The 13857-nt window shown below is 44.6% G+C and overlaps 1 protein-coding gene across 5 annotated transcripts in view; it reads left to right on the forward strand.

The window, feature by feature from the left end:
• Positions 1-13857, forward strand: part of SYT16 (synaptotagmin 16) — a 111823-nt gene that overhangs the window by 33253 nt on the left and 64713 nt on the right. The window contains exons 1-2 of one of the 5 annotated variants that reach the window (XM_081192640.1): positions 624-1073; positions 11468-11494. The exons of 1 other annotated variant lie outside the window; for it this stretch is intronic. Coding sequence is in view for 1 of the 4 variants with exons in the window: in XM_081192637.1 (XP_081048763.1) it covers positions 11468-11494 (27 nt within the window). In the remaining 3 variants the exon portion in view is untranslated. Of the gene's footprint in view, positions 1-623; positions 1074-3180; positions 3540-11467; positions 11495-13857 lie in introns of those variants that run through there. 3 more of the 5 variants (XM_081192637.1, XM_081192639.1, XM_081192641.1) reach the window with 3 other exon arrangements.

Consider the following 13857-nt stretch of genomic DNA (forward strand, 5'->3'; position numbering starts at 1 on the left):
ATGGTTGGACAGTGTGGGAGGCAGTGGAAGGCAGTGGAAGACAGGAGTGCCTGGCATGCTCTGGTCCATGGGGTCACGAAGTGTTGGACACGGCTAAACGACTAAACAACAACAACAACAACATGTGTATAATAATGTGTACAGGTGTGTACCTGTGTACACACAGGTAACTCACAACTTACTCACAATTTACTTGGGAACATTCAGTTTTGTATACTTGGCAATAAACTATCAAAGCACATCAAAGGGGATGGGGGTCAGGATTTCTGTTGTTGTTGCAATCCCACCCACCATTGAACCCAATATGATTTGACTATACACAATTTTGGATTTCGGCACTGTCTCTGGAACATAATTGAGGCCATTTTAATCTCTTTTAGTATTTAAAATTTGGTATGTTTTAAAGTAGGGTTGTAAATCTTCCTTGATTTTACCATTGCATTTGATGTAAACCGCTTTGAGGTTGTTGTGGTTGTTTACAAAAAAGCGGTGTATAAATTTTATGAGGTAAATAAATGCTGAAGTTTAGGTCTTGAGATCATATTGAACCTTATTCAGCACACTTGGTACCAATTTTGGTCCTGGCTCATACACCAACAGTTGGGTGCCCCAAACCAGTATCCTTTTGAATGGTGCCAATGATGGAGACAGGTGTAAGCAGCTTAATTGCGTTGCAGCGGAAACAAGTTAAGCCGGTTTCTCAGCAATCTCTTTGGCTAACATTCCTTGGGTGATACTCACATGTTTACAGACCCGTAAACTTCCTCCTTTCCCTGGGACAATACAGCCCATTAGAGAGAAGTCGCCACTCCCTACCTTCTAAACCACGGGGGCATAGAACTTTTCCTTCTCGCATCCAGCCGACTTAAATCACCAACAGCTCCAATAATAAGAAATAAAAATCCACCTTGAGTAATCTGTCCTGCAAGGGAGAAACCTGGAATCTCTTTGAGAGTTGCAGCATTCTCAGAATCCACCACCTGCAAATGATACAAAAGAAACACCTGGGATTACTTTGTGGGTGCAAGTAATGGGTGACCTCTGAATTACTACTCAGCAAAAGCGCAAACTATGTAAGTCGTTTTGCTCTAAATGTTTCTTTCATAATAATGGCATGAACAGAAGGGAACTTTTCCATGCATTCTGCCTCTCTCTCTTTCTCTCTGAGTTCCATTGCCAACAAATCTTGTGTTTTGAATGTGTTTCTGTAGTTTTCCATGTTAGAATATTATACCAAGGTTTGCTGAGAAATCTGCTGCTGCTGTTTATGTGAGGAGAACAGGGTCCCCATGACAGGGTTAGATTTACTATGCAACTAATGAAGCTACTTTAGTCTACATTGCTTAGAAATAACAGGTTTAGTAAACCCAATTTGAGTCACATGACTAAAAAACTATAAGGCATAGGAATTTTTTATTCACACTGGTGACTTTAAAATTGCTCTACTGGCTTATCTTACATGTCAATCAATGTTATGGAACAACCTCACTGAAGAAGATAACAGTGGTTACCCAGACCTCGTTGCTGGTTGTGAAGGGGCCCCCTTAACAGCTCAAACTTCAGGGCCCCCAAAATTTAGGTCTGCCAGTTCCCCATGGTGTCTCGCAGTCTGTCACTCCTGCATTCCATTCTCCAGTCTTCTCATGTAGAGTTAGGAGAGACCTCCAGGGGTCATCTAGTCCAACCCCCTTGCAATGCAGGAATCTCAACTTCAGCATCCATGGCAGATGGCTGTCCAACCTCTGCTTAGAAACCTTCAAGGAAGGAGAGTCCACCACCTCCTGAGGGAGACCATTCCACTGTCAAACAGCTTTTTCTGTCAGAAATTTCTTCCTGAAGTTGAGTCAGAATCTCCTTTCTTGTAACTTGAAGCCATTGGTCTGTGTCCTACCCTCTGGAGCAGCAGAAAACAAGCTAGTTCCCTCTTTCACATGACCCCCCTTTAGATATTTGAAGACGGCTGTTACACCACCTCTCAGTCTTCTCTTTTCTAGGATGTTGTTGTCGTTTAGTCGTTTAGTCATGTCCGACTCTTCATGACCCCATGGACCAGAGCACGCCAGGCACTCCTGTCTTCCACTGCTTCCCACAGTTTGGTCAAACTCATGCTGGTAGCTTCGAGAACACTATCCAACCATCTCGTCCTCTGTCGTCCCCTTCTCCTGGTGCCCTCCATCTTTCCCAACATCAGGGTCTTTTCCAGGGAGTCTTCTCTTCTCATGAGGTGGCCAAAGTCTTGGAGCCTCAGCTTCAGGATCTGTCCTTCCAGTGAGCACTCAGGCTGATTTCCCTAAGAATTGATAGGTTTGATCTTCTTGCAGTCCATGGGACTCTCAAGAGTCTCCTCCAGCACCATAATTCAAAAGCATCAATTCTTCGTCGATCAGCCTTCTATATGGTCCAGCTCTCACTTCCATACATCACTACTGGGAAGACCATAGCTTGTACTAAGTGGACCTTTGTTGGCAAGGTGATGTCTGTGCTTTTTAAGATGCTGTCTAGGTTTGTCTTTGCTTTTCTCCTAAGAAGCAGGCGTCTTTTAATTTTGTGACTGCTGTCACCTTTTCTAGGCTAAACACACCCAATTCCCTCATCAGGCTTGGTTTCCAGACCCTGGATCATCTTGGTCGCTCTCCTCTGCACACCTTCCAACTTTTCAGTGTCCTTCCTAAACTCTGGTGCCCAGAACTACACACAGGACTCCAGGTCTGCAATAAAGTAGTGCTATTAGTTTGCTATTACTTTCTTCCCCCAGAACATGGCAGAAACTCTAAAGTTAGTCCAACTGTTGCAGAGTTGGGTTTGGGGGGCACAAATCCAGAGAGGTGTGCCCAGCCTGAAGCTGCAGAGAGCTTTAAAATTAAGTAGAAGCCTCTTGATCTGCTGATCAGGCGCTGTTCTGAGAGTGCATGTTAGTCTTGTAATTTCCCCCCCCCCCTGCCTGCGGATCCTGAAATAGCTATTAGCTACCCCTGCCAAAACACGGACTCACACACACAGAGGACAGGAAGAGTGTCTTCAGGGCAAGCGTTAAGTACATCTTGGCCTACTTATTCGTTTTACGTAACCGTTTATTTATTTTATTTTAAAAGCGTGTGCCCCGAACGGAGGCAGATAAATAGCCGCAGGCCAGACCTGCGAGAGGCCCCTGTTTTGTCTGGGCAACCTGCTCTGCGGACGGGAAGTCCTGTTACTGTTAAAAGGACAGGGGCTGATTAAACGGAAAGCTCTTTGGCAGAGCATCTTTGCTCCCCGAAGTAATGGAGGTCAGGCCGGTTGCCAAGGAAACACATTCAACCTTGAGAGGAAGGGCTTAGAGCTACATCACCTGGAGTCAGTTTGATGGGGGAGCTTTTGGACCAGGGCTTGGAAAAGGGGGCAGCGGGCCAAATTCTGGATACAGTAAATTGCCACGCAGGGGATCTAAAATGGAAGGGCTAAACTGAGCGGAGTTGCAGGAGAGGACGGGGGATGCAAGAACGGAGAGCGGGAAACCTTTCTCTTATGGGTTGTGCGGAAGCTGAAGGGCCTATTTTGAGGTAGGAGACGATGTCCTCGTTTTCCTACTTAATAATACTGCAGTTCTGCATTGCCAATAAGCAGGGCTGTCACCTGCTTAAATAAATCTTTATTGATTGAATCATATGAGTTTTAGGCAATAGAATTGTACAACTGTATTGTTGGAAGAGACCACAAAATAATGATGATGATGATGATGATGATAATAATAATAATAATAATAATAATAATAATAATAATAATAATAATAATATATTTATACCTCATCCATCTAGCTGCATTTCCCCAGCCACTCTGGGCAGCTCCCAACAGAATATTAAAAACACGATAAAACATCAAACATTAAATAATAATAATAATAATAATAATAATAATAATAATAATAATAATTATTATTATTTATTATTTATACCCCACCCATCTGGCTGAGTTTCCCCAGCCACTCTGGGCGGCTCCCAATCAGTGTTAAAAACAGTACAGCGTTACATATTAAAAACTTCCCTAAACAGGGCTGCCTTCAGGTGTCTTCTAAAAGTCAGAGAGCTGTTTATTTCCTTGACATCGGATGGGAGGGTGTTCCACAGGGCGGGTGCCACTACCGAGAAGGCCCTCTGCCTGGTTCCCTGTAGCTTTGCTTCTCACAGTGAGGGAACCTCCAGAAGGCCCTCGGCGCTGGACCTCAGTGTCCGGGCTGAACGATGGGGGTGGAGACGCTTCTTCAGGTACACCACTGCCATTTGCAGTGTTGTTTTGCCACTTCCATGGGGCTCTTGCATATATTGTCCCTATTTCCAGAAGAGCTCAACTGGAGAACTTGGATGTGGGTGTGTGGGTGTGTGTGTGGTGGAATGTATGGATACAAATTCACTCCAGGGTGGAATCTAGTCACATATAAAAACTGCTTTGAAAATGCTTTTTAAAAAAAGCATTTGAAAAGGTACCTTGAATTTTTCATAACACTCACCTTCACCATCTAGTGTCACATTGTACATTGCACTTAAAGCACACGTAAAACTTTTTATTTGCAGCTGTATAGCTGAATCCCAGGTTTCATTTAAAATCCTGTATTATTATTATTTCTTCAATTAAAAATTCAGGAGAGCAAGAAATTTAAGCTACATACAGTTCTGGCTCCTCTTACACCTCAGTCCATAGCTGGAATTGTCCTTCTTGGGAGTGAAATCAGGGTGTATCTGTTCCTCTGACTTCTGATTTAAGGGCCTGCTAGATTTTGTAGACATCTCAGGGGAGGAGTAAGAACTTGCTTTCTTTAGAAGATGACTGCAGATGCCAAGTATTCTAGCAGTGATGTAAACCATCTTCATTGACTCAAAATATTGCATCCGGGTGTTGCCATAGTAACAAAGATGTTCACATATCTCTTATGGGGGGGAGGGGTAAGAAGAATTCCAGAATGATGTGGTTCATGAGACTGCAGTCAGCTGTTTGCCAGGCTACAACGTCCAATCTAAATTTGGGGGAAAGGACAGAATGACAGGAGTGGATGGAGGGATGGCTACAGAGGTTGTCTGAGACTGATGCTTGGATCAGTGCAGCAAAAACAGCTAAGGTCGCTACCTGTATTTTGTGGTTGCGATTCAGGTGCATATCTTAAATTTACATTTCTGCAGTTTAAGTCCTCTTTAAAGTAGGGTTGCCACATGTCTGGAATTTCCCGGACCAAGCTTGTATTCGGCCCTCGTAAACAGCACCTGGGCGGAAATCGCTTAAATTTCCAGGAAAATCCAGATGTACAGCAACCCTTGTCGGAAGCGTAGATGTTGGGGAATTTCACAAAAAACAGCTCCGAAACCGAACAACTTTGGCCAACTTCTTTTGTGTCCAGATTGGCGCTGTGGGTTAAACCACAGAGCCTAGGACTTGCTGATCAGAAGGTCGGCGGTTCGAATCCCCGCAATGGGGTGAGCTCCCGTTGCTCGGTCCCTGCTCCTGCCAACCTAGCAGTTCGAAAGCAAATCAAAGTGTAAGTAGACAAATAGGTACTGCTCCGGTGGAAAGGTAAACAGCGTTTCTGTGCGCTGCTCTGGTTCGCCAGAAGCGGCTTAGTCATGCTGGCCACATGACCCGGAAGCTGTACTCTGGTTCCCTCGGCCAATAAAGCGAGATGAGTGCCGCAACCCCAGAGTCGGTCACGACCGGACCTAATGGTCAGGGGTCCCTTTACCTTTACCTTTAACCCTAACTTAAAAATGCTCATTCAACAAATCCACTTAGAAAAGCACCAAATGTTGGTTTTTTTGTGGTCAGGGAAGTGATGGGGGGGGGGGTCATGCGTGGAAAAGCACGAGATGAATGAATGGGAAGAGGTTAGAACCAGCTTAGCAAGCAAATTGGGACCAATTCAGAATGACGTTTCATTGCCTAATAACCTCCCCACAATCGAATCGGGGTGAACGCACAGGTCATCTGGATGGGCCCACGGGGTCTTGTGACAATTTTAAAGGCTCAGCAGATGTATTGAAGCATGAGCTGTTGTGGACTGGAGCCCATTTTGTGCGACATGACTTGTACTCTTCAGTTTTCAGGGTGTGAGATGTGTCTGATACCTTGCTCTTTTTCTCACACGGTCTGTAGGGGAGGGAGAGAGGCCAAAAGGCCATAAAACATTAAGAGGCAGAGGCATGTCTGCAGAGCCCACATGTTTGTGTAAGATAAAAAGTGGCCATTCATTTTATGCCAGCTAAAGCTGCTATCCGACTAGCTCAGGCATAGCCAAACTTGGCCCTTCAGCTGTTTTGGGACTACAGTTCCCATCATTCCTAACCACTGGTCCTTTTAGCTAGGGATGATGGTAGTTGTAGTCCCAAAACAGCTGGAGGCCAAGTTTGGCCATGCCTGGGCTAGCTGAATTTAAACCCACTTTGAGTAGACTGTGAGCAAACTCAGAAGAAAATACTTTTGGCTGGGAAGGGGACTTGGGGGGTTAAGTTGAAAGGCTTAAGATACAGTGGTCCCTCGGCTTTTGAGCATAATCCGTTCCAGAAGACTGTTCAAGTTCCGAAACGTTTGAAAACCGAAAACTCAACCGGAAGCCACATGGCACGTTCGACTTCCGAAAAGGGTTCAAAAACCGAAATGTTCCTCAGTGTAGACGGTCGAAAACTGAGGTACCACTGTATGAGTTTGGATTTGGATTTGATATCCCGCCTTTCACTCCCCTTCAGGAGTCTCAAAGCGGCTAACAATCTCCTTTCCCTTCCTCCCCCACAACAAACACTCTGTGAGGTGAGTGGGGCTGAGAGACTTCAAAGAAGTGTGACTGGCCCAAGGTCACCCAGCAGCTGCATGTGGAGGAGCGGAGACGCGAACCCGGTTCCCCAGATTACGTGACTACCGCTCTTAACCACTACACTCACACTGGCTCTCTATTTGAAGATGGCTGTCATAACTCCCCTTTTCCAAGCGAAACATACGCAGCTCCTTCAACTGTTCCTTCAGTTAAGTGTGATGTGCCTTGTGTTTGAGGCGTCCCTTGAAATGTAAATAGCAGCTTCTGAGAGGTGACCTTTGCTCCTTCGCTGCTGCTATTTACATAACCAAAGCAGACACACTGCCTGCATTCACATGACTAATGCCATATCCCATGTGGCCTTTAGATGGTGTGCAAGGAGGATACATTCAACAGTGGTGGTGGACTCTCCTTCCTTGGAGATTTTAAAGCAGGCATCCCCAAACTCGTCTCTTCAGCTGTTTTGGGACTACAACTCCCATCATCCCTGACCACTGGTCCTGTTAGCTAGGGATGATGGGAGTTGTAGTCCCAAAACAGCTGGAGGGTCGAGTTTGGGGGTGCCTGCTTTAAAGCAGAAGTTGGTTGGTCATCTGTCATGGGTGCTTTAGCTGAGATTCCTGCATTGCAGGGGGTTGGACTAGATGACCCTTGGTGTCCCTTCCAACTCTAAGAAATCTGTGATGCCTCCTTGGCACGTAGGAGGAAGGACGATAGCTTAGTGGTGCAACATCTCAGGGAAAGGACCATAGCTCAGTGGCAGAGCATCTGCTTTGTACGCAGCAGGTCCCAGGTTCAAATCCCGGCATCTCTAGGTAGGGCTGGCAAAAACTCACTACCTGAAACCTTGGAGAGCTGCTGCCAGTCAATGAATAACGATAAAACAATGAACAGGGTGGTGATACAATGACTACTGCAATCGACACAAGATAACCAAGGCAACCATCTGTAAACAAACAATAGGACCCCTGACCATTAGGTCCAGTTGTGGCCGACTCTGGGGTTGCGGAGCTCATCTCGCTTTATTGGCCGAGGAAGCCGGTGTACAGCTTCCGGGTCGTGTGGCCAGCATGACTAAGCCACTTCTGGCGAACCAGAGCAGCGCACGGAAACGCCGTTTACCTTCCCACCAGAGCAGTACCTATTTATCTACTTGCACTTTGATGTGCTTTCGAACTGCTAGGTTGGCAGGAGCTGGGACCAAGCGACGGGAGCTCACCCCGTTGCGGGGATTCGAACCGCCGACCTTTTGATCGGCAAGTCCTAGGCTCTGTGGTTTAACCTACAGCGCCACCTGCGTCCCTCAAACGAACAATAAACATCCATAAAAATGGCAATAGTAGTTTCTTTCCCAAATAGGTTTTATCTTAAACAATTGCAAACACAGTAAATAAAGAGTCCACTTGTGATATTCCAGTAGTTCAGTGTTTGGACATCGTTCCGGTAATCAGACATTTCGTCGCTAAAGAGCTTAGTCATCGAGCTGTCAAAATCAACTGTATCAGGATTGCACGGAATTTCCTCCCCTTTATTTGAATTTATTTTACGACACACGTACACGCATTAAACATAAAAATAATAATACATAATCAACACTAAAACAAAAAACAAAAAACAGAGAAATACAACTAAAACATTGTTACTTACAAAAATTTATACAAACAAATGAACGTCAATATATATACCATACTTTCTTTCTTCTTTTCTTGCAATTGACTTCTTTCATCTTCAACACGGTTCTCTTTTCGTTTTTGGTAAACTGTTACCTTCTTAATTCCTTATTACCTTTTTTTCTTTCTATTTTTGACTTACATACCTTAATTTATTTTGCAGAAGTTAATCATTTTTAATGTTTAATGCTGTATTGTCTTTTGAAGATTCGGTTGGAAGCCGCCCAGAGTGGCTGGGGAAACCCAGCCAGATGGGCAGGGTATAAATAAATTATTATTATTATTATTATTATTATTATTATTATTATTATTATTAATCCCCCGTAAAAAGCCTCTGTTTTCTTAATAAAATTTTGTTTGAATATTTTCTTTAGCTCCTCATACACCATATCCCAGAAGCTCTTGATTTTATCACATGTTCACCACACATGTATGAGTGTCCCCTCTACTTGATTACAGCTCCAACACAGATTTGATTTTGTTTTATACATTTTGCATATTTTGGTTGGCATTAAATACCATCTATAAAACATTTCTATCAGGTTTTCCCTTATCGCTTCACAAGCCGTAAATTTCCAACTTTCTTTCCATAATTTTTCCCATGATGATAGTTTGATAGTTTTACCTATATCTTAAGCCCATCTAATCATTACCTCTTTTACTTGTTTGTCCTTAACTTACCAGTCCAACAGTGTTTCATATACTTTAGAAATTACTTTTGTCTTATTTTGTAATAACTCTTTGTCTAGTAATGAGATTTCATTTGTAAAGCCTCTTTTCTTTCACTGAATTAACAAGTGCAATAAGGAGAATTAAAATTAAAACTACGTTGAGAAAGACCTTTGTAGTAAATAATATGCTAGAGAAGAAAGTATGTCTTTAGCAACGAAGAGTTGGGTTGCTATAGTTTAAGATAAAACCTATTTGGGAAAGAAGCTACTTTTGCTAGTCAGTGTAGACAAGACTTAGCTAGAGGCACCAAGTGCCTGACTCAGTATAAGACATCTTCCTATGTAACTACTGGGTCCTCAACAGGTGCTGATAAATTTGATAACTATATAGGTAGAGGTAAAGGTACCCCTGACCGTTAGGTCCAGTCGCGGACGACTCTGGGGTTGCAGAGCTCATCTCGCTCTATAGGCCGAGGGAGCCAGCGTTTGTCCGCAGACAGTTTCTGGGTCATGTGGCCAGCATGACTAAGTCTCTTCTGTTGAACCAGAGCAGCGCACGGAAATGCCGTTTACCTTCCCGCCGGAGCGGTACCTATTTATCTACTTGCACTTTGACATGCTTTTGAACTGCTAGGTGGGCAGGAGCAGGGACCGAGCAACGGGAGCTCACCCAGTCGCGGGGATTCGAACCGCTGAGCTTCTGATCAGCAAGCCCTAGGCTCTGGTTTAGACCACAGTGCTACCCGCATCCCTTATAACTATATATGCATATATAAATTGACACAAAAATCTGCTTTCAGGTATAGGGTCTGTGGCAGGAGCCCACCACTATCCTGATGTTCCCCAGATCCCCCACCCTCGAACTCGTGACTTTTCACCCAGTGCTGACAGCACACTTTCAAGCTTATCTCTGCAGCGCGTCGGGGTAGAAGAAACGGGCTTCTGTGCAAACTGGGAGAAGCTCAAGCGGAGGCTTATTAAAGCAAACTGAACAGCACGCAGCTGTTTTAACAAAATGTGGGTCACGTCAGAGCTGCCGGAGCGTTGCTTTTACAAAGCGGCCTGCTGTTGCAGCGAGCGACTGATACGGCGCATCATGAGCTGCAGTTATCGGCCTCAAACAGGTGGCGCTTTTATTCATGTGTGAGGCGCACGCAATGTGCAAACACTCCAGAAATAAAACGTGTGTGTTTTCGCAGGACAGAAGCTCTCTCGGCTGATTATCTATTTCAAACAAGCCGGAGACGGAATTGTTGCAATCGCCTCTTGCCTGCTGCAGGGGACGGGACGGTTGTGTGACTCCCTCTGCTGTCCCCAAAGGTGACCCTGATAATCGCAATCACACAAACACACAAATTGGCAGGGAGGAGAAGAATGAGCTGCGAGGCTTGGATGCAGAGCAGCCTGTAATTTTCACTCAAGGAAGAAAGCTCGACTGAGCATAGACTGAGCATTGACCGTGCTATTGTATGCCATGCATAAAAGAGAAACTGTGCCCTTTTGCACACCTTCGAATGCAAAGCAACGGGCAGTCCAGTGTTAGTCATTCCCATTGAGGTCAGTGGGAACTTTAGTTTAAGCCATGGGTAGGCAATGGGTAGGCTGGATGTGGCCCAATCGCCTTCTAAATCCGGCCCACAGAAGGTTTGGGAATCAGCGTGTTTTTACATGAGTAGAATGTGTCCTTTTATTTAAAATGCATCTCTGGGTTATTTGTGGGGCATAGGAATTCGTTCATTTTATTTATTTTTCCAAAATGTAGTCTGGCCCCCCACAAGGTCTAAGGGACAGTGGACCGGCCCCCTGCTGAAAAAGTTTGCTGACCCCTGGTTTAAGCGCTAACCTGCAGGTTTCCCTGGGGGAATAAAAGCAGGGCCAGTGCAAGTGTGGATGAACTCTGTTGGTGCAGAGTTTAAGCCGTAAATATTGTATGTGTGAAACATTCAGAAAAAGTTTCTGACATTAAGAGCTGTTCGACAGGGGAAGAGTCTCCCACGAGAGGTGGTGGACTCTCCTTCCTTGGAGGTTTTCAAGCAGAGGTTGGATGGCCATCAGTCATGTATGCTTTAGCTGAGATCCCTGCATTGCAGGGGGCTGGACTAGATGACCCTCGGGTCCCTTCCAACTCTTAAGATTCTATGATTTTATGAAATCCCATCTTTTTCTGTCTGGATATGTCTGACAGGGCCCCAGAGTTTAATCAATAAATTGGTTTGAGGAATCAGTCAATCAGCTAAAAGTGCCTACGTTTAATCAGGCGGCATAACATTAAAAAAATATTTTTAATACACGACTTTTAAAAATGGCAGATGGCAAGTACCGTTGTAAAAGTGTCCCCCTGTTTCTCTTTGACACAGGAAGGAAAGCCTTTTCTACAAACGCTGGTAAGTCGCATGTGTGCATCCTCTTAACACTGCATGTTTCTTGCTTCAGAATGATTGCTTTGACTCATGTACCTGCACTATTTTGCAGGTACTAATTTATTCCAGCTTGATGACCCCCCGCTTTTCAGTAGATGAATACAGGATCAACCAAATAAGCTTTTCCAATTGGGTGGATTTTTTTTGTTTTGTTTATTGTTTTAAAGTGTATATTAGAATTAGGTTTTAAAACCTATTTTAATTGTTTCTTGTATTTTTTTTAAACTTAAGTTAGTTTTTATTGCAGGATTATAAACCTCCTTGAGCCGTGCAAAAGGCAATTCATAGATAAACAAAATATGTTTTTTTAAAAAGTATATCATTTATCAGGTGGCAGACAGCATAGTTTCCGTTTCATTTGCATTTTTTAGGGCAGTGATGGCCAACAGGCCGATCACGATCTACTGGTTCCCTAAAAACTTTGGCTTCCTAAAAACTTTGGTAGATCACTGCCTGTTTTCTTATGCTGTGAGTAGATCACAGTCTCTTGAAAGTTGGACATGCCTGTTTCAGGGAATTCAACCGTAAGTGCAAACACACAGGTTTTTAAAAAGTAGGATTTTCAGAGTCATTTCATATTTTAATTATGATGCAAGCATCACTCACCACTCATTTAAAGGTGCAGAGGCCATTTTTTCAAGGAGAAGGTTTGGGTGCTCTTTCTTCTTGACCTTGAAAAATAAAATGATTTAAGTGCCTGCTTCAAGGATGAAGGGAAAAGTGGGCTAATTGCACATCATTTCCCCATATGCAGCACTATTTAGTTATTTAGAGAACTTTGCACAAGCCAGCGTAGAACAAATGGACCAACAGATAAGAAAAATTCATAAAACACCACAATCCTTAAAAACACATCACAAATCAGCAAAGCACAGTTACTTATAGCGCCAGCCTTCAGGTCCCTCTTCCTTCAAACAGTTGCTGAAAAATGTGTCTCTTAACTAGCCACCTAAAGCTATAGAGAGATGGGGCTAGATGCACCTCAGAAGGAGGGCGCCACCACTAAAAAGGCCCTTTCCTGGACTCCACACCTCCTACCTCATACAGAGGAGGGACCACCATGAGGGCTTTACCTGCTGATTTGAGAGAACGGGCTGGCTGATATTGCTAAAGGTGCATCGTGTTCTTTATTCGAGCATTAACTAACCAAGCAGTGCTGTTTCTCAGCATAATTCCAGCACTGACTTTGGCACAGAGTGCCGGGCTGGGCTCTGGTTTGCTCTCTGCTAAAGCATTAGCCACCTTGCTGTTGCTCAGGCGTGATCCACAGAACCTGACAACGCGTCACTTGATCGCACCTTGTTTTTCAGAAAGCTAATTGCTGTTTTCGGGACACACTCTCCCACAGCTGTGAAGGCGCGGTTTTTCTTTTCAGGAAGTGAAAAAAACATACATTCACTGCAGACCTATACCATAGAATCATGAAATTGTAGAGTTAGAAGAGATTTCAAAGAGTTGTCTTGTCCAACCTCTGCTTAAAAACCTCCAAAGGAGAGTCCACAACCTCCCGAGGGAGACCATTCCACGGTCAAACAGCTCATACAGTGGTGCCTTGCAGATGAAAAGAATCCGTTCCGCAAGTCTCTTCGTCTTGTGGTTTTTTTGTCGTGCGAAGCAAGCCCATTAGCGGCTTAGCGGATTAGTGCTATTAGCGGATTAGCGGATTAGCGCTATTAGCGGCTTAGCGGGCTTAGCGGATCAGCTGATAAGCGGCTTAGCGGCTTAGCGGATCAGCTGATAAGCGGCTTAGCGGCTTAGCGTATCAGCTGTTAAGCGGCTTAGCGGCTTAGCGGATCATCTGATAAGCGGCTTAGCGGCTTAGCGGATCAGCTGTTAAGCGGCTTAGTGGATCAGCTGTTAAGCGGCTTAGCGGATCAGCTGATAAGCGGCTTTGTGGGTCAGCTGTTAAGCGGCTTAGCGGCTTGGGAAAAAGGGGGGGGAGGAAAAAAACCCCGCAGGAACTCGCAAGACATTGTCGTCTTGCGAAGCAAGCCCATAGGAAATTCGTTTTGCGAAGCACCTCCAAAACGGAAAACCCTTTCGTCTAGCGGGTTTTCTGTCTTGCGAGGCATTCGTCTTGCGGGGCACCACTGTACTGTCAGAAGGTTCTTCCTAAAGTTTAGTTAGAATCTCCTTTCTTGTAACTTGAAGCCACTGGTTCGAGTCCTACCCACCAGAGCAGGAGAAAACAAGCTTGCTCCATCTACCAGGTGACAGCCCTTCAGATATTTGAAGATGGCTATCCTATCTCCTCTCAGTCTCCTCTTTTCCAGGCTAAACATACCCAGCTCCTTCAACCGTTCTTCATAAGGAACGCTTGGTTCCCA

The sequence above is a fragment of the Podarcis bocagei genome, assembly GCF_964188305.1.
Source record: "Podarcis bocagei genome assembly, chromosome: 1".
Classification (NCBI taxonomy): Eukaryota; Metazoa; Chordata; class Lepidosauria; order Squamata; family Lacertidae; genus Podarcis; species Podarcis bocagei.